This window comes from Thrips palmi, unplaced genomic scaffold, assembly GCF_012932325.1.
Source record: "Thrips palmi isolate BJ-2018 unplaced genomic scaffold, TpBJ-2018v1 HiC_scaffold_19, whole genome shotgun sequence".
NCBI lineage: Eukaryota > Metazoa > Arthropoda > Insecta > Thysanoptera > Thripidae > Thrips > Thrips palmi.
Window position 1 is genome coordinate 6,491,585 of NW_023144628.1, and position 17,236 is coordinate 6,508,820.

General features: G+C 46.3%; 4 protein-coding genes across 7 annotated transcripts in view; 3 read left to right on the forward strand and 1 right to left on the reverse strand.

Moving 5' to 3' along the window:
• The first annotated feature begins 1,155 nt into the window (after positions 1 to 1,155).
• On the forward strand, positions 1,156 to 8,177 carry LOC117646164 (WD repeat-containing protein 26). The gene is made up of 11 exons (XM_034386935.1): positions 1,156 to 1,545; positions 2,311 to 2,410; positions 2,519 to 2,715; positions 2,823 to 2,957; positions 3,035 to 3,154; positions 3,234 to 3,372; positions 3,455 to 3,715; positions 3,798 to 3,943; positions 4,023 to 4,231; positions 4,311 to 4,511; positions 4,608 to 8,177. The coding sequence occupies exons 1-11, from the start codon at positions 1,388 to 1,390 to the stop codon at positions 4,661 to 4,663; spliced, it is 1,722 nt and encodes a 573-aa protein (XP_034242826.1). The 5' UTR covers positions 1,156 to 1,387; the 3' UTR covers positions 4,664 to 8,177.
• Positions 8,158 to 9,569, reverse strand: LOC117646168 (dynactin subunit 6). Its single transcript, XM_034386941.1, has 5 exons — positions 9,421 to 9,569; positions 8,957 to 9,127; positions 8,728 to 8,852; positions 8,504 to 8,646; positions 8,158 to 8,412 (listed from the first exon to the last, which is right to left on the reverse strand). Exons 1-5 carry the CDS (start codon positions 9,459 to 9,461, stop codon positions 8,332 to 8,334), a joined length of 561 nt encoding a protein of 186 aa, XP_034242832.1. The 5' UTR covers positions 9,462 to 9,569; the 3' UTR covers positions 8,158 to 8,331.
• Positions 9,570 to 9,827: 258 nt separating this feature from the next.
• LOC117646166 (eukaryotic translation initiation factor 3 subunit F) lies at positions 9,828 to 11,528 on the forward strand. The gene is made up of 6 exons (XM_034386939.1): positions 9,828 to 9,986; positions 10,398 to 10,468; positions 10,543 to 10,760; positions 10,842 to 10,933; positions 11,036 to 11,289; positions 11,381 to 11,528. Exons 1-6 carry the CDS (start codon positions 9,878 to 9,880, stop codon positions 11,465 to 11,467), a joined length of 831 nt encoding a protein of 276 aa, XP_034242830.1. The 5' UTR covers positions 9,828 to 9,877; the 3' UTR covers positions 11,468 to 11,528.
• Positions 11,529 to 11,951: 423 nt separating this feature from the next.
• Positions 11,952 to 17,236, forward strand: part of LOC117646162 (protein 4.1 homolog) — a 30,335-nt gene continuing 25,050 nt past the window's right edge. For 2 of the 4 annotated variants that reach the window (XM_034386931.1, XM_034386933.1), the window contains exon 1: positions 11,953 to 12,102. The gene's annotated coding sequence lies outside the window, so the exon portion shown is untranslated. Of the gene's footprint in view, positions 12,103 to 14,954; positions 15,193 to 17,236 lie in introns of those variants that run through there. The other 2 variants (XM_034386934.1, XM_034386932.1) reach the window with 2 other exon arrangements.

Genomic DNA, 17,236 nt, shown 5'->3' on the forward strand with positions numbered 1-17,236 from the left:
CGGCAGGCGCTCGCATCGCCGCCTTGCTCCCGAGCGCCCTGGAGTCAAGAGCCACGCTCGGCCACGCTCGGCCACGCTCGGCTGCGCTTGACTGCGTTCCGACTCGCAAACGCGTAAACTAGCCACTCCCCGCAGGTGGCAGGTAGCCGCAAGCAGGGCGTGGCGGCAAAACGCGCTCGGCGGCGCTATTTTTCTTTTCGCTCACTGCCGCGGCGATTACAGTGTCTCGGATAGAGGATAGAGTTTTCGCGGTTTTGCTCAGCCTGCTGTTGCCTGGCGCTGTGCTCTGTACGCTGATTCCGGAGGACCGCCTTGCCTCCCTGTCTCTGTCGCACGCAGCATCGCAGGGTATCTCGAAGGGGCGCGAGAGAGACAGAACGACGAGAACGACTCTTCGGCATCGCTCCTCTGTTGTCCGTCCTGCCCTCTGTTGGCGCCTGACGCAGGCAACCCTTCCGGCGTTGACGTCAGCTTCTGCGCTGGCGAGCGACCAAGTACACTGCGTAGATTACAAGCGTAGCACGCAATGCGAAACAAAGGAGCGTCCGATGAGGAAAACAGATCGACCCGCTGTCGCTGTTAGCCAGCCTCTCATTCCGACGCAGTGGGCGGCCCCTGTTCGCTGAACGGAGAAACGTCGTCGGAAACGAGCTGCCATTCCGTTTTGCCCCTTTCGCTGTTGCTACGCGGAGAGCAGCCGAAAGCAGCTGAACGCCTCGAGGGGAACTGCCAGGAATCATTTTCACGAGCGAACTGAACACTGCATCACAGATGACTCCCAACGATCGCGACTGCTAGTGGATCCACTATCACAGGCATCGCGGCCCTGCTTGCTCTGCGACACGGGAAAAGGCACAGAAAGCTCCTTCCTTTCACTCATTCGAACCGAGTGGCGGCAATGGCTTGTCCCAGAGTTCTTTGCACAGTGTCCATCCTCACCCCCACCCCTAACTAAATGACCGGAGTAACACTAGTGCTGTGCACAAATTTCAAATTATTTCGCATTTTGAACGTTGTGAGCTGATGTGCATGGACACAAAAATAAATAAAACATTTTCCGAGACGATGCTACTTTTTTCTGACTTCCGAACAAAGCGAGCGAGGCGCGAGAAAGTAGAGTGGGGGGAACTCCAGAGGGCTTTAGAGGGCCGTGCTTCGGGCCGAGTCGAGCATCCCAAACATTGCCAAGGAACTGAACAGCTGTGTTGTCGATTGATTGTGCTAGAGTGCCAGAGTGCCCTTGGCTCACGCAATCAAAATATCGCGGTGTAGTGAAAACAGATTGAACCACGGCGACTCCTTAGCAAGCCTGGCCTCGAACGGGGACCCCGAAGAAGGAGGACTTGCGCCTCCACCCAGGAAGAAGTCCCGAATTGTGGAGCCCAATATGCAGCAGCAGCAGCAGCAACCTGCCTCAAATGGCTGTTCTGAACATAATGGCACTTCCTCGCCATCCGGGGAGGAAGTGCAATCAAAGATTATGGACAGAACAAACCAAGATATTGTGCGACTCATTGGGCAACACCTCAAGACTGTTGGATTAAAGTACGACCCCTTTTTCGAACAAAGTGTACCTAACCTTGCTTCCCTTGGGATGCAAGTTCTTCTGCTTGCAGAATTGCATTGTTAGTGCCTAAATTTGTTTACCTTTTGTACACGGTTTGGGTGTCCCCTTAGGTTTTCAATAATTGTCCAGCTGTCTTTTTGACGATTTTCGCTTTCTGACATCATCGCTGTAGCGAAACAATCGCGTTATACTTATTGTTGTAATTTGACCTGTCAGATGTGAGACCAGATAAGGGGCCAGAGGTGCTGACTTAAAAATGTCACAAAAGTAGTTTTTCTGCACGAATTTATTTTCCCCCTTTTCAACATTTTTCTTTCTCTTCTAAACATTTTTTCTTTATTTTTAATTTTGATGAATCATTATATTAAATTTTGCTCATTACTAATATTATCTCACTCAACTAAGTAAGATTTGCAGTCATTTCTATCTTCATGATGGCTTGTCACAATTATTCCTCTAGACTATTTTCTTCTCATTTTGATATATTAAGTCAATTTTTATTTAATGGGGACAATGAACCTAACCTAAGGCAGTCATGAGTTTTAATACGCTTGACTCCTTGTTTCTTACTATCTTTTTACTGACAAGATAATAACCAAAGAACTGACGCATTGCACAATGAAAAACATATTTCTTAATGAATTCTGCAATTGGAAATTTCTCTCTCATCAATGTTATGCTGGCCTGCTCTTCTTTCAGATCTGATTTTCCTAAAATACTAATTCAACATTTTATTGTTCCAGTCGTACAGCTGAATTGCTCATGCAGGAGTCGGGTTGCCGGCTGGACCACCCTTCTGCTGCGAAGTTCCGGCAACATGTGATGGATGGTGACTGGGTCAAGGTAAAGTAACCATTTGGATCACTACCTTTATTGTCAATACTTCATGCAAGCATACAACAATTTATGTCCAGTGCAAGTTGTATTAAGTTTTTCTTCCTTGGGTTTTAGGCTGATATTGACCTTAATGAACTCAAGTCCTTGCTTGAGAGTACCTCACAGTGCTTAGTAGAAATGAAGTTTTTGTTGCTGGAGCAAAAGTACTTGGAATATCTTGAAGATGGGCGTGCTCTTGATGCACTTCATGTTCTTCGAAATGAGTTAACACCTCTTGGGCACAATACTACAAGAGTGCATCAGCTAAGCAGGTAACTTGAAATTATTCAGTCGAGGTGTCGATCAAGTACAACTTTTCACGTGTCTGTTGTCTCTTTTCTAATTCATGTTGCTTGAAATTTTCATCCATTTTTTACAGTTATATGATGTGCAGTGGAGGAGAGGAATTACAAAAACGGGCTGGGTGGGAAGGCAAAGGAACAAAGTCGCGCAGTCTTCTTATGGACAAACTACAGTCTTTCCTTCCACCATCTATTATGTTGCCACCTCGAAGGTACTATTGATCTTTAGTGAATATGCTGCAGGTTAGATTATTCTCCTTTGCATTTCTAAGTTTTTCCTTTCTTCTAGGCTCTATTCTCTTCTTGATCAAGCTGTAACACTGCAGAAGCAGAATTGTCCATATCATAACACAAAGGTTGAGGGAGTAGCAGATTATGTTTCATTGCTTTCTGACCACCACTGCTCCAGGTTAGTGTTTTGAGTCAGTCTATGCAATATGTTTTTGTCTTCACGTTTTATTAATATGCTCCTGATGCTATTTGTGCAGTGATCAGTTTCCCTGTGAGACTACGCAAGTTCTTAACGACCATTGTGATGAAGTATGGTTCTGTCGCTTTTCCCCTGACGGTCTAAAACTGGCCACTGGTTCCAAAGATACATCTGTAATCATTTGGGATGTTGATCCCGTAAGTTTTTTGAAATTGCACTTATCTTCTTTTTCCATAAATCAAACTCATTTCCATGCCTAATTTCATCTTTTGTTTGAAGGACACTTTGACTTGCACACACCGTAAAACCTTGGAAGGTCATTCATATGGTGTAGCATACCTTTCGTGGTCTCCAGACAGCTCTCACCTGATAGCTTGTGGACCAGAAGATTGTCCAGAGCTATGGATTTGGAACATTGACTCTGAGGAGCTGAAAGTAAAAGTTTCTCAGTCTCCAGAGGACTCTTTGACCTCATGTTCTTGGCATCGTGATGGCAATAAATTTGTAACTGGTGGCATTAGGGGCCAATTTTATCAATGTGTAAGTAACAAGAACTACAGTTCTACTGTTTTGAATAATACAGTTGGCCTACCGATAACTTATTGGTGCATCTCCTTTACAGGACTTGGAAGGAAATGTCTTAGACTCATGGGAAGGTGTCAGAGTTAACAGCCTGTGGTGCCGTAGTGATGGGAAAACTGTGTTGGCAGCAGATACTCATCATCGTGTTCGAGCTTATAATTTTGATGACTTAACCGACTATAATGTGTAAGTCTTTTTTCAGAATTTTGTTGGAACCTACACAATTCTTCCATGTTTATTAATTAATAATATTTGATGTGTTCAGATTGCAAGAGGATCATGCAGTAATGGCTTTTAGTGTCAACTCAGCTGATAAGCTGGCTCTTCTTAATGTAGCTACCCAGGGAGTTCATCTCTGGGACCTGCAAGACAAATGTCTTGTTCGAAAGTTCCAGGGAGTAACACAAGGGCACTTTACAATTCATAGTTGCTTTGGAGGAGCCAATCAGGACTTTGTTGCTAGTGGAAGTGAAGGTGCCTATTTCATTTACTTTTTCATCTCTCCTAATAAACAACTTGACTGCTTTTATTAATTGATTCCTTTATGTTTCAGACAATAGAGTTTATGTTTGGCATGTCAAAAGAGAGAAACCTATTGCTGTGCTAACTGGGCATACTCGAACTGTCAATTGTGTGGCATGGAACCCTGTTTATCATCAAATGTTGGCTTCAGTCTCTGATGACTTCACTGTGAGAATATGGGGCCCATCTGAGAAATACAGAAATTGTAGTCATTCTCCTGGCAATTTAAATGGTACTAAGGCTTCTATTGTCTAATGTTAATGGTTTTAGCAGAAATCTCTGTTGTCAAACTATTTAAATTGACTCAACTTTTTTCCCCTTTTTACAGGAAATAATGGAGAAGGTCCTTCTAATGGTAGTGCTTGGCATGAAATGGTATCATAGGGTCTGCTGATGCGCTGCGCTAAGTTGCCATACAGAGTCACAGCGCTGCGCCGTCAAACATTTGTGTATTTTAATGGTGCAGTGCCATGCCAAATCTTGACATCTTGTCTTATCTGGCTTTGCTCCATACTTTTTCGTTGTGCTGTGATGTACTGTTGCATCTTCTAAGTGACACAATGAAGTTTGAAGAGAAACAAGGATAAGACAAGGGTCATTCTTTTAATTCTTTGTAGAGGACATTCTACAAAATTCTGTAAAATTTTTAAGTCTGATTCAGGGCTTATGTCCTGAGTGTGCATAATGATAAGGTGACATCTTTGTTTGCAATAAATATTTTGATAAGATGTTTGGTTGTGTGTGAGAGTATGCTATGGAGTCACATGTTGCATAATGCTGAGCTGTGCCTTGCCTGAGATTAATTGGGGTGCCTAGCTAGCTAAAAATTAGGTTCAGGTAAAACTTCACTAGCAGCATTTAATTTTAATTATTTATTGAACAAAACCATCTGAGCTGGAATCTTCTACGTATAGTAAATAAACTTGCAACTTTGTTCTGTTTCAAATAAAATCCTTAAGAAGCCTATGCCGATTTACTGGATTTTGGCCTTTTGTTGTGCTTTCATTCTTCATCAAACTGCACATACACATTTTTATGTTTCTTTTCATTGTACTTAAATTTGGTCTGTACCATGCTGCTGATGTTTGATGGTATCCTCTGGTTTACCTCTCAAAATCTGTTCTTAGCTCACTGTGCATAAAAATAAGTTGCACATTGTACATGTCATGCAAATTGAAACATGTTTTTCAAAAATTCCAGTGGTGTAATGACTCAGAAACCATTTGATTGCATGGGAAGCAATAACATGTAATTTTCTTGATTTTAGAATAATTTAGTTGGCATTTAGTACTACATTTTAATTCATTATTTCTCTATTGCTAATCTTTTTATCAATTTTCTGCCTAGTGAATTTGATAATTGTACTTCATATAATCCAACCACTGATGTCGTTGAAAACAAGTCTTCCATAGCAATTGAATTTATTTATAATAATCTTCAGTCTGGATACCAGGGTCATACTACAGAGCATTTTGCGTGTGTACCACATTTAATCTCCTCTCGATTAACTCTCTTCTTCATCTAGTCTGTTTCAAGCATAATATTACTAACAAGCAGTTGTGTTCAGTCTTTGTTTTACTTCACCAGTTTAGCTATCTGTAATAGTCTCAAGTATACAATTTAGATTTTTGGAAATTTGACAACTATAGCAGGTCTGTTAATAGTATCTTCTTTCGTACGCTCTGATAGTGTAACGTGGTTCATTCATGACTCCTTTGCTTTCCAAGCAACTTCTTTTCAAGTCATCTTCCAAATTTGTCCCAGGTACCTAATTTTTCAAATAAATTTGTAGGTTCCTCATTGTTTAGCCAAAACCTTAATTGCAGTAGTTGGTTTGCTTTGTGATGTCACTAGTGAGAGCAGCTGTATCGCTTTCGCTATTCCATGACAATTGGTTCCTTTCATTTTGCTCCTGTAGGAAAGCTAAATGTTTAACCTGTTGAGATTATATACTGTTGTTGATAAAATCTGGATGTATTATTTCTTCGCATTTGCAAATATTTTAATTATACTTGTAAATAATGTTCGTTCATTGCCACAATTATAATTTAAACCTGGTAAATCTGACAAGAATGCTGTTTTAGTTTATTAACTTTTTTTGTTGGTGTTTTTGTTTTATCTGATTTAATGACTTTAGTTAATTACACCACTGGCATTTAGTGTTGTTTGAATGTGAAAAGACCAAATGTTAGTCTTAGACTACTATAATCATCCTAAATGTGTCACAGCCTGAGTGGATAGTTCCTTTTATGGACGTTCTCCTTGGTTTTTTGTTATATAGGCAAGACTAGAATGCTAATCAAATCAAAAGTTTGCTTTATGCTTGTCTTAGCTATGTTATATTTTCTTCTCATTTTTTAAAAATATTTAGTGGCACTGGCTATGCCAGTTTGTCTGTGATGGCAGCTTTTGTCTGCATGGATACCCTGCCACATTTTGTGCCCTCTTAGTGACAATGAAAGGGAAAAAGTACTATAACATTAATTTTTATAATAGTAATGAAGGGCTGAAGTGAGAGACATGCTTTATACTGTCTTTAAATGTTAAGACTTATGACACTGATAACGTCAGACATGTGCTATTCTTTCTGTTGGTGAACTGTTCGGGAAGGATATCAATAATAGACAAAATTTTGTAGATGTGTGCCCTTTTCTATGCCATTTTTCTTTCGTTATTTAGAACTTTCTAATTTTTTTTAGTCAGCTTGTTGCCAGGAATGATAAAAAAGTATTTGTTTGGTGAGTCTTAGTTTGTTAAATTGTATTCCTGCCAAGAAATATCAAGTCAGTACCCACTTTCACAATTTTATGATGTTACCCTCCTAATCATCACAAGAATTGAAAAATAACTGTCCTTTTTAAAGTGATGAACTCCCCAGATCTTTTCATGTCAGCCTGTGGTCTTGTTTGCAATTGTGACATTTGTAATTAATTTTTTTTAAACATACTAGAGCAATTGAAATTTTTTTGGATAACAAAGATAGATATTTTCTTGACACATTGTAGTGACATCTTAAAAATCAGCATCACAACCAGTTTGCAATCACTTGATGTAAATGTGCTTACTTCTTAAAAATAAGGTATAGCTGGTAAACAGTTTTTGTCATGTATTTTGTAGATGTTGTGCACACAGTACTTGACATGCTAATGTGATGGTTTCTTAAAAGCGACTTGATGTAAAATGGATTGCCACTGATTTTGATATATATTTTTTGTGTGGCAGCACAAACTCATATTCAGTTGGTGTGCATCTTCATTGGAATGGGCCTCACATGGCTGCACATAAGCTTGCATCTCATTTCATAATTTTTATGAAGATTTATTTTAATGCAGGACAACCACATTATTTATGAAGGTGATGTTTTGCCTATGGGTCAATAGGTAACATTGAGTGGTAATCAAGTAACATGTGTATATGAAGGTGACCATGGTGTAAGCTAATTTCTTGGTGGGGTGAATGTGACATTCTAAAACTTATTTTTGTAAATTGTGTTCACAGCACTGATGTGTGATGCAAAGTGATTCATGGCTTTACATCTATCTCTCTGAAGAGTCTTAACTATCACATTGTGATAGCAACACTTCATTTAAGAGGTGCTCTTTGTTATCGTTAGTGTTTGTAAAGTCTTCCTCCAGAACTTGCAGAAGACTGATTCTTCGGCTGGTTTAAAAATCCAACCATGGAGAAAATATTCAAACAATTGTCAGAACAAGGGAAATGATGAGGAGCCAGAAGAAAGAAGTATCAGTTCAGTGGTCAGGAAAATTCAAATGTAAATAATGTGTGATTTTTGACACTTTCAGCCTTTGTTAGTTATGACCGTGTGAAAGTGATGATAGCTGTTTAGATGTGATCATCTAACTTTATACATAAATTAATAAAGTTGATACACAAAATATATATTACAGTGTTTAAATATACCAATAACTCCACTATAAATAGTTCAACCACAATTAAGATTTCATGAATGCCAGTAAGATTGGAACAAAAACAATGTAAAGATGAAAATAAGCTTATAATAAGAGAATTTACAAGCTAATGAGAAGACAACATTAATTAGCACTCCGGGGCTTTTTTAAGTGATGGTACTTCACCAGAATTTTGGTCAGGTAATCAATTTGTAAACTGGGATGCTGAAAAATAAAAACAAGATCATTAAATTGCAAAAAGTGCCAAAAGAGAAAAGAAAGCTAGAAAGAAACACAAGTATAAATGTTTACTAACTGGTGGTTTGTCCATAGCAATGCGTCTTGCACAATCACTACCATATATAACTGACTTCTCAGGTAACCTTTCGTTTCCATTTAGCTTACATCCAGCTCCAATTATGCAGCCATCTGATATTTCCACTCCAGGTCCAACATGAGCTGCCACAAACAAATTTCAATGAAAGATTGGGTGATATAAGGTGAGGAAATCAACATTAGCAATTAATTGACATTCCTTACATTTAACTTCCAGTACATTTTGGTTACCCATCATGGACGATTCAAAGACGCAGTCCACTTCAAACACATTGTTGGAGCCGATTTCCATGACCTGGACTATAGAAGGGTCTGCACCAGGACGTAGACTGAGAGAATTTAGTCAGAAGACAAAAGAAAGAAAGCAAGATGAAACAAGTAAGGCCACACTCATACATAAATTACTCTTGCAAACAGTGAGAATTGAACTCACCGGTTGATTATATATGCTTGTTCTTCGATAATGTTGCTCGCTCCAATAATGATTGGTCCTGCTTCGGCAATTATCGTGGCTCTTGGGTGAACAATTGTGTTCGGGCCTATTGTTATATCGCCTCTAAGTTTGCTCTCATGGCAAACGAGAGCCTGATCCGATATTTTGAGGCTGTGAACAAATAAACGGACATGTCAGACTCACATGCTCCGAATCATGCTGCTGTAGCAGCAGCAGCAACCAATAACACCGAGAAAGAAAAAGTTGTAAGTCATCAATCAACTAGAAGGAAACATTGAGTGAAATTAAGAATGGTATTGTTCTTTAACGACGAAAGGGAATTCAGCAACAACCTGTCAGAAGGTTAAAGAATTGTATCTCACTGAGAGGATGGAAAGTACAAAAGAAGGTCAAAAGGAACAGAAACAAAATGTAACTGGGTTTCCATATACAACAGTACTTACTCTGACTTTGATTTTGACTCATGACTGGCTTGAGAAGACATATTCAAGCGAAATCTTCAAATTTATGTGACGTTGTTGACAGTTCTGCTGGACTAGCTGCTGCCTCCTGGCTGCCTCTTCTCATCCTACTGCTGTCAAAAATTTGCGACAGAAGACTTATTATGAGAAATTTTTGAGGTATTTTGATTCGGTGCGAATTTCTTGAACTGACTAGACATTTGATTGAAGAAAAAAACATTGAAATAATGCAAAATTCGATCTTATTTGATCCGTCAAATGAAATGAAACTGAGCTGAGAATAATGTTAAATTAAACGGTCCACCAAACTTCGAGAAGCGACTGCGAAAATATTCTCATCGAGCCTGGCTTAGCCTCACGCCAGGCGAAATTTACGAACTACAATCAAAAGGCCGAACCTCGCATTTCGTTTCGGTTCCTGTCCACAAAAACCGCAAACATGGCGTACAATCTGTCTGTTAAAGTTCACCCCGTAGTGTTATTTCAAATTGTCGACGCCTACGAAAGGAGAAATGCAGACGCGCACCGAGTCATCGGAACGCTGTTAGGTAAGTTAAAGCTTAGACTGCGTTGCATTTGGGTTTCATCAACACAGATGTTACCACTGTCGCACATGGACCATACTTTTGTTCTAATTCCTGCATATTTCTTCTTGCTGGCTCATTGATTGACGTCTGGAGAAGTTTGCTAACTTCTTAGGTCCATTTCTCTTAAGAATTATCATGTTGCGCTTTAAACTGACACTTCTAAAAGCCGGTTGTTGAGGTTATGGTTTAGCCGTAGGTTATGTTTCCATTCATGGGGAGCCAAGTGCCAACTCAAGTTCAATAAATCTTGCAAACCCATTTGTCTTTCTTGCAAAGGAGCTTGAGTGGTGTCCCATCGGACTGTCACTGTTTCAATTCATGGTTTAAGTGCTGTTCATTTATTTAGATTGTTGTTTTTCTGTTTATTTGCAGGATCTGTTGAGAAAGGTGTAGTTGAAGTAACTAATTGCTTCTGTGTACCTCACAAGGAGTATGATGATATGGTAAGCCTCCTTACACCATCTTTAACATTTAGAAATGCTTGAATTTGTGCATCTAATGTTATTTTCCTGTGTAGGTGGAAGCAGAAATTATGTACGCGAAAGAAATGTTTGATTTCATCAAGCGTGTCAACCCTCAAGAAAATATTGTTGGATGGTGGGCTACGGGTCAAGAGGTGACTTCTCATTCTTCAGCGATCCATGATTTCTACTCTCGAGAATGCGCCAACCCAATCCATTTAACTTTGGACACTACTCTTCAAGGAGAAAGAATGGGTGTCAAAGCATATCTGAAGTAAGTGAACAGATTCTTCCCGGATATCATTTAAAATACATCAGTTTATTAATGTTTAGTGCTCTTTATTCCTTACATTAGTGTACCTATTGGTGTACCTGGAGGCAAGGGAGGCTGCATGTTCACACCCATTTCTGTGGATGTCACCTGCTATGAGCCGGAAGTGGTGGGAAGTAAGTTTCTCCTGAAAATCTGTTGATGGGTTTTATTCTAGCTCTTCCCTTTGATGAGTTGATTTTATTAACATATTGCTTCCTGTGTTCTTCTGAATTTAGTTCAGCTGGCCAGCAAAACTGCTATGGTGGCGCACAAAGACACTGTGGAGCCCATGATGGATCTGGCAAGAATTGCAGAAGCCACCAATAAATTATCAGGCCTTCTGGACACTGTTTTGGCATATGTTGAGGATGTTCTAGCCGGTAAAACTGTCCCAGACAATTCTGTCGGACGTGCTCTAACAGACATGATAAACTCTGTTCCCAAAATGACCTCTGAGGAGTTTGACAAGATGTTCAACTCCAACATCAAGGTAGTGTATTATAATATTGTTTTCTTAATTTTAACTTATAATTTTCATGTTTCATCATTTTTTAATTCAATTTTATATTTTATCCTATCAGGACCTCCTCATGGTGATGACATTGGCTCAGCTCGTCAAAACTCAACTTCAACTGAATGAGAAACTTACTCTGCTTACATCTGTGTAATTTACATAATTTACATAAATATATTTATCATGTGCTTCAATAAACACTCCACATACCATAATTTGTGTCCTACTGTTCAGCACCTTTCGCTTCAATGCTTACTGCACGTCAAAATTTGGCCAACTGATGAATTAATTTTTATAATGGGTTACGATCTATTTTATGTCCGTGGGTCCATTTCCGGAACATACGGATTCAATTAGAATATTAAAAACATTCATTTTTAATGTTGGAATTTCTGGAAGGGCGTGTGAATTCCTCGCCGCATGACATCATATCACGCTCCTGGAATCCTCTCCTGTCCCTCCGCGCCGCGTCAAGTAGTGCCGAACCTCTACCGATTGTTTCTTCGCCAGGACTGAATTTTAGCGATAACTGGGGTTTGGCGAGAGCTTTCAACACCTGCGGTACTCGTTTATTACGAGGTTGACACGATTTAAAGTGAAAGCGAAATTACCTGTACGAACCTCGGCCCCGGGAGAACTACTTCCAGCCGCGGCTGCGTCTGCGTCGCTCCGCTGGATGTCTGTGCGTCTGGCAACATTGACCCAACCCAGTGCTTGTAAATAAACGAAGGTATTTTGATTCGTGGAATGGTGATTTGTGCCTGGATTTTTGGATAACTTTTTCGCCAGGTGAGTTGCTTGTGGTGGAAGGTGCCGATGTTAAAGTACGTGAACCAGGGGACGCGGAGTGCGAGTAAATTAAGAAAACATGACCGAGTCCTAACCTCCCGCTTCGTAGGGTTGGGCCCAGAGCGAGCCAGCGAGCCTACAAGTATGTTGTTGTGGAGAATATTTCGTGTTCACGTGCGATCCCCTCAGTCCGGAAGAATCCAGGGGCCTCATTCGCTCAAGTCGAGCACTTGGTCGGATACTCTCTTTCAGAATCGCGTTACTTTCTATCAATTTCGCTTTTGAAAGATGACAGTTCAGGATGTTTGTATTTATGTTTACTGTTTACGTCGGTTTACATTTCACCCCGGTAGGGTACCTGTTTTATTTAATTTTGTAATTTGTTCACCACCTACCGATTGGTACATTTTGAATGTTCAAAATTCATTCACTCAGGTCTCAGGGAATACTCCAATATGATTTTATGAATATCCTGTGGGTTTTAGGTTTTTAGTTACAGAATAATCCATGGGTATATACCATGCCTATTTTGCATGGTTAGCAATACTTGAGTTCCATCTCAAAGTTCTCTTTTTATTTTGAAGCAAGACCGTCCAATAATTTTATACAATTTATGTCGGTGCATAATTTGGACCGTGTTTCAGGTTTCAAAAAAAAAAAAAAAATGGTGACCTACATATGAACATATTTTTTTCAGAAAGATCATGTAGTAGGCCCGTTCATGACTCAAATTTCATTTTTGCCTAGCTCGCCCATCCTACATAAACAAATCTTTTTCTACTCGAAGACATATCTCGAAGTACTTTTATCCTGAGGTGCAAAAGCAGTTGGTATCATCCGCACAGGTAATCTCCCTGTCATGTTTTCGGACTGTGTGGGTCGTGGGTCGTGCACACCTGGCACTTCGTGAGGACATGCTGCCGTGGCGTTTTGCTTGGACCTGTGTGGAGCAGACAGGTGTCGTGGTGGACGCCTGCCTTGGTGTCGTGGCCGCGGAGCTGTAGCAGTGTAGCAGTCAGGAGTGGCAGGGACACCCCCCGGCCTCCGGTCCGAGACGATGGAATTGGACTTCGCCTTTCTGTACCGTGGGGCGGTGCGTTTGCAGAGACCGCCACCAAGTTCCGCGAAGGCAGTCGCTGATGGGCGTGGCGTGGCGTGGTGCGGCGCGGCGCGGTGCGTCACGTGCACGCGTAGCGGAGACCAGCGCCTGCAGCATGCCTGCAGTGGCCTGCAGTGCCGACGTCCGTTGTGCCCATCCTGCAGACTGATTCCGAGAGTCGTTTTCTGACGTACTCATGGGGCGTTCCGCACCGGTGCGAGAGAGACAGAGCGACGAAAACGACTCTCGGAATCAGTCCGCAGCACCCCAACGGCCGACGCCCCGGCGTGCCGACGGTGGCGACGGGGCGCTCTGCTTGGCTCGATCCAGAAGACCTCACTTTGTCGCTCTGTCTCTCTCGCACCCTTACGGAGAGTCCCATGAGTGCGAGAGAGACAGAGCGACGAAACGACTCTTCTGAATCGCTCGGCAGCACGCACGTACCGCAGAGGGGCCTTGGGGCACCTTGGGGCCGATCGGATGCGATCCGTCGAGCTGCCGCCGCTGCCGCCGAGCCCCCGGCCGCGCTACGCCCCGCCACCGCGGCCGAGGCAGGCCGAGGCAGGCCGAGGCACCGGGTGGCACCCTACTCCTCTTCACCCGTTGGCGGAGGTAACCGGTAACGGTTGCCGCGCCACGCCCAGCCGGCCCAGCCCCGCCGCTCGCCGCCCTCCCGTTCGGCTTGGCTTGCCCCGCCGCCACCTCCGCCGGCCGGTGCGTACACTGGTACTACAACACAGGTGCGCGCCGCGCCGACGCACTCCAGGAGGGGCGCTGGCGTCGCGTCGCGCGGCGTCGCGGCGGATCACCAAGCCCTCGACGGGGAAGTCCGGGGCTCGGCGCCGTGCCGCCGTGCACACATGGCGGCCTAATGGCTGGGGCTGCCGAGCGTGCCGCGTGCCGCGATTCGGCGGCGCGTGCCCCCGGGGGGAAAAGGGGGGGGGGTCGTCTCGGGGCGCACGCCTTCTCACTTATTTTTGGCCTTTCTCTGCAGGGTTTCTTCTAATGGGGCGCCGGCATGCCTCGGAGCACAAAAAAGGGGAGGGTGCCGCCGGGAGCGATTTGTCATTAGTGCTCGGCACGACAGAACCGATTATTGTTTCATTCCGTCGGAGTGAATAACGATCGGGGCGGGGCGCTGGGGCGGCATATTTTTGCGCTGCCGAGGCGTGGGAGGGGCCTCGGAGGGGCCAGGGAGGGCGATTGTTCCATTGGTAACAAGGGCTGCGGCGCCCTGACTCGCTCTGACTTGCATCGCAACAGGAGTGTCTGTCGGATTCGGGAGTTGCCGCCGCTTTCCCCGTCTGCAAGTGCACGGCAGAAAGTGACGGAGACTTGCGCTGTGGTGGAAGGGGCCCCCAATGGATTGCTCTACGGACGAGGAATCCATTGGTGGGGTCACACGCTCGGTTCGGGTCCTGTTTAGCGACCCTGGAGCTCAAAACGCGTCCAGAGCTTTGGCCGGCGGCGCCGTTGTTCCTGCCCACTGTGCGCCGCCTTGTCGTTGGAGCCGGTCCGTGTTGTCCGGGCCCCGCCGGCTGGAGGCCTGGCTGTCTGGCTGGAGGACGGAGAAATGGGGAAGGGGGAGGCGCTCGCGCCCCGCCAGCTCAGCCAGCCCAGCCAGCTCAGCCGCACCGCGGGGCCCTGGCTAGCCCTGCCCGCCCCGCCCCGCCCCCGCCCCGCCCCGCCCATGGCAGCGAGGCGTGGCCGCACCAGCGCACCGCACCACGCCGCCAGCCAGTCAGCCTGGCAGTGGCGCGGTCGCCGGTCCCACGGACAGACCTCGAGGGGCGTCGTCGCTTCACGCTCTCGGCGTTGTCGCTCACGCCTTTCCCAAACAGTTCGGCGCTCGCCGGCGCGCGCGCGTGTGTGTGTGTGTGAGTGTGTGTGTGTGGACTCGGCCAGGACTCCGGAGGCCGGAGGGGGCCCCACGCCCGCGGCGGGCAAACACTGCTCGCCGGCCAGTGACGTCACACCGGGATATGCCTGAGGTATGTCGTGCGGCGCTGCCTGCAGTGGATGGCACGCCTCGGATGCACTGCAAGTGAATGGTCGCTGCGGCGGCGCGGCGTTCCGCGCGTACCCGTCCGCCCCGCGATGTTGCTGTTCGGGGGAAGTCCAGCCAGTCCGTGGGGTAGTTTGCTCTGAGTTTGCCTGCCCTGCCGTCGCAGGAGAGGCACGTCCCGTCGCCGTCACACTCGTCGGCCATGCCGTCGCGGTGCGAGAGAGACATAGCGACAGACCGTAGGTCCAGGCGGCGCCCGTCACGGCCGTGCTGTCCGCGTCGCCGCGTCACGGGGTCAGGCCGTTTAAAAGGCCACGGAGCGCGTAGCTGTCGTGTTTGGTTTGGAGCCGCGGCGTGCTGCAGTAGACTGATTCCGAGAGTCGTTTTCGAGGCTCTGTCTCTGTCGCACCGACGGGGCGCCCCGTACAGGCGCGAGAGAGACAACGACGAAAACGACTCTCGGGCTCGGTCTGCCGCCGCGGCGCTGACTCGCGTTGTTTTGGCTCGGCGGCCGCCGCCCTGCGTCAGCGTGTCAGCGACTCGACGTACTACGGCGCGTCGCGGCGCGTCGCGGTGCGTCGACTCCGCGGCCTAGTGCCACTCGAGAACCCATCGCGGTGCGTAGCGGCCGCGGCGACGGATGAGACTGCATTTCGGCATTTGGGCCCCAAGCCTAGCATCGGCGGCCTCGGCCCAGCAGGCACTCACGCCCGAGAGAGAAAGAAACCGAAAATAAACTGAGTAAGCTCTTGAAGGTTGTCGATGAAAAATAAAGTGTGTGTGTGTTTTGGTGTGGGTGTGTGAGTGAGTGGGTTTGGGTACGCCTCGACCGATAGCAGCCGACTCCCGATGGCAGTGATGACGGACGTGTCGCAATATCTACGCGGCTGGGGCGTAAACAGCAGACCGATTCCGAGAGTCGTTTTCGTCGCTCTGTCTCTCTTGCGGGACACCCCGCGAGTCCATAGAGTTCCGCTGGACATTGTTTCGACTCGCCACCCCCCTCGCCCACAACGGCCAGAAATGCCTAATTTATTTGCAACGGCGGCAGGGTGGCCTATACATTTACATTGCCGCATCGGAGCCACTGTAAAATTTTTTGTGCGATGATTGTGGGAATGTGCTATGGGTTTCTCCTGTATTGGCCACGCATTTTGTCCACTTACAGGAGCGTTTACCGCCTGGATGTGGAATGTGTCCGTACTTTGTTGTACTATGAATGTGCGGGAAGTTGTTCCCCCTCGATAAATTTGCATCGTGGGCACTGCCCTTTGGGGCCGTTTGGGGCCCTAACGCCCCGCCCTGCGCCCCGCGCCCTGCCCTACATATCGCCAGATAAGATAGGGCCCCGCTGCTCGCTGCGCGCTGCGCCCTTTAAAGGGCTCTGGCCGCACACACGGCAGGTGCGTGATTTTCCACCGGCAGTCCGATTCCGCCGCTTCCGTCTCTCTCGCTCCCCTCCGGCACACTCCGCGAGTGCGAGAGAGACGGAGCGAGAAGCAGCTCCGGTCTTCCGGCCCACTGTGCTCTGCCTCCTCTCGCTGGGTGCGAGAGAGAGGGGCGGAGCGACCACACGCTGTTCATCGCCGTGCAGATTGCGCGTCCGCGACAAGTGTGCCACCACACTGCGTGTCCTACAGTGCCGGACACCTGCAGCGCCGGCGCGCCGCGTGCCGCTTAGCCATTTGGCGCCGCAGAGTGCATGCACTTACAGTGTCGATGCAGAAGAAGCCCCGCCACTTTCTCCGCGACCACCAGCACTGCCCGCTTGCAGTGCCGCTGCAGTGCCGCTGCACGGGCCGCCGATGTTGCAGCGATACGGTGGCCGGCCACCACCAGGCTGATTCCGCGGAGTCGGTCGCTCTCTCTCTCTCTCTCTCGCACCCTCCGGGACGCGCCGCGAGTGCGAGAGAGACGCGGCGACGCGGCCATTGGTCGCTCTATGCAGCGGCGGCCTTTCGCTGTCATTACTGCAGATCAAAGCCTCGGCCAGTGGGGCGCGGCCTCCGCGGGGTGCCATTTACGGCCAG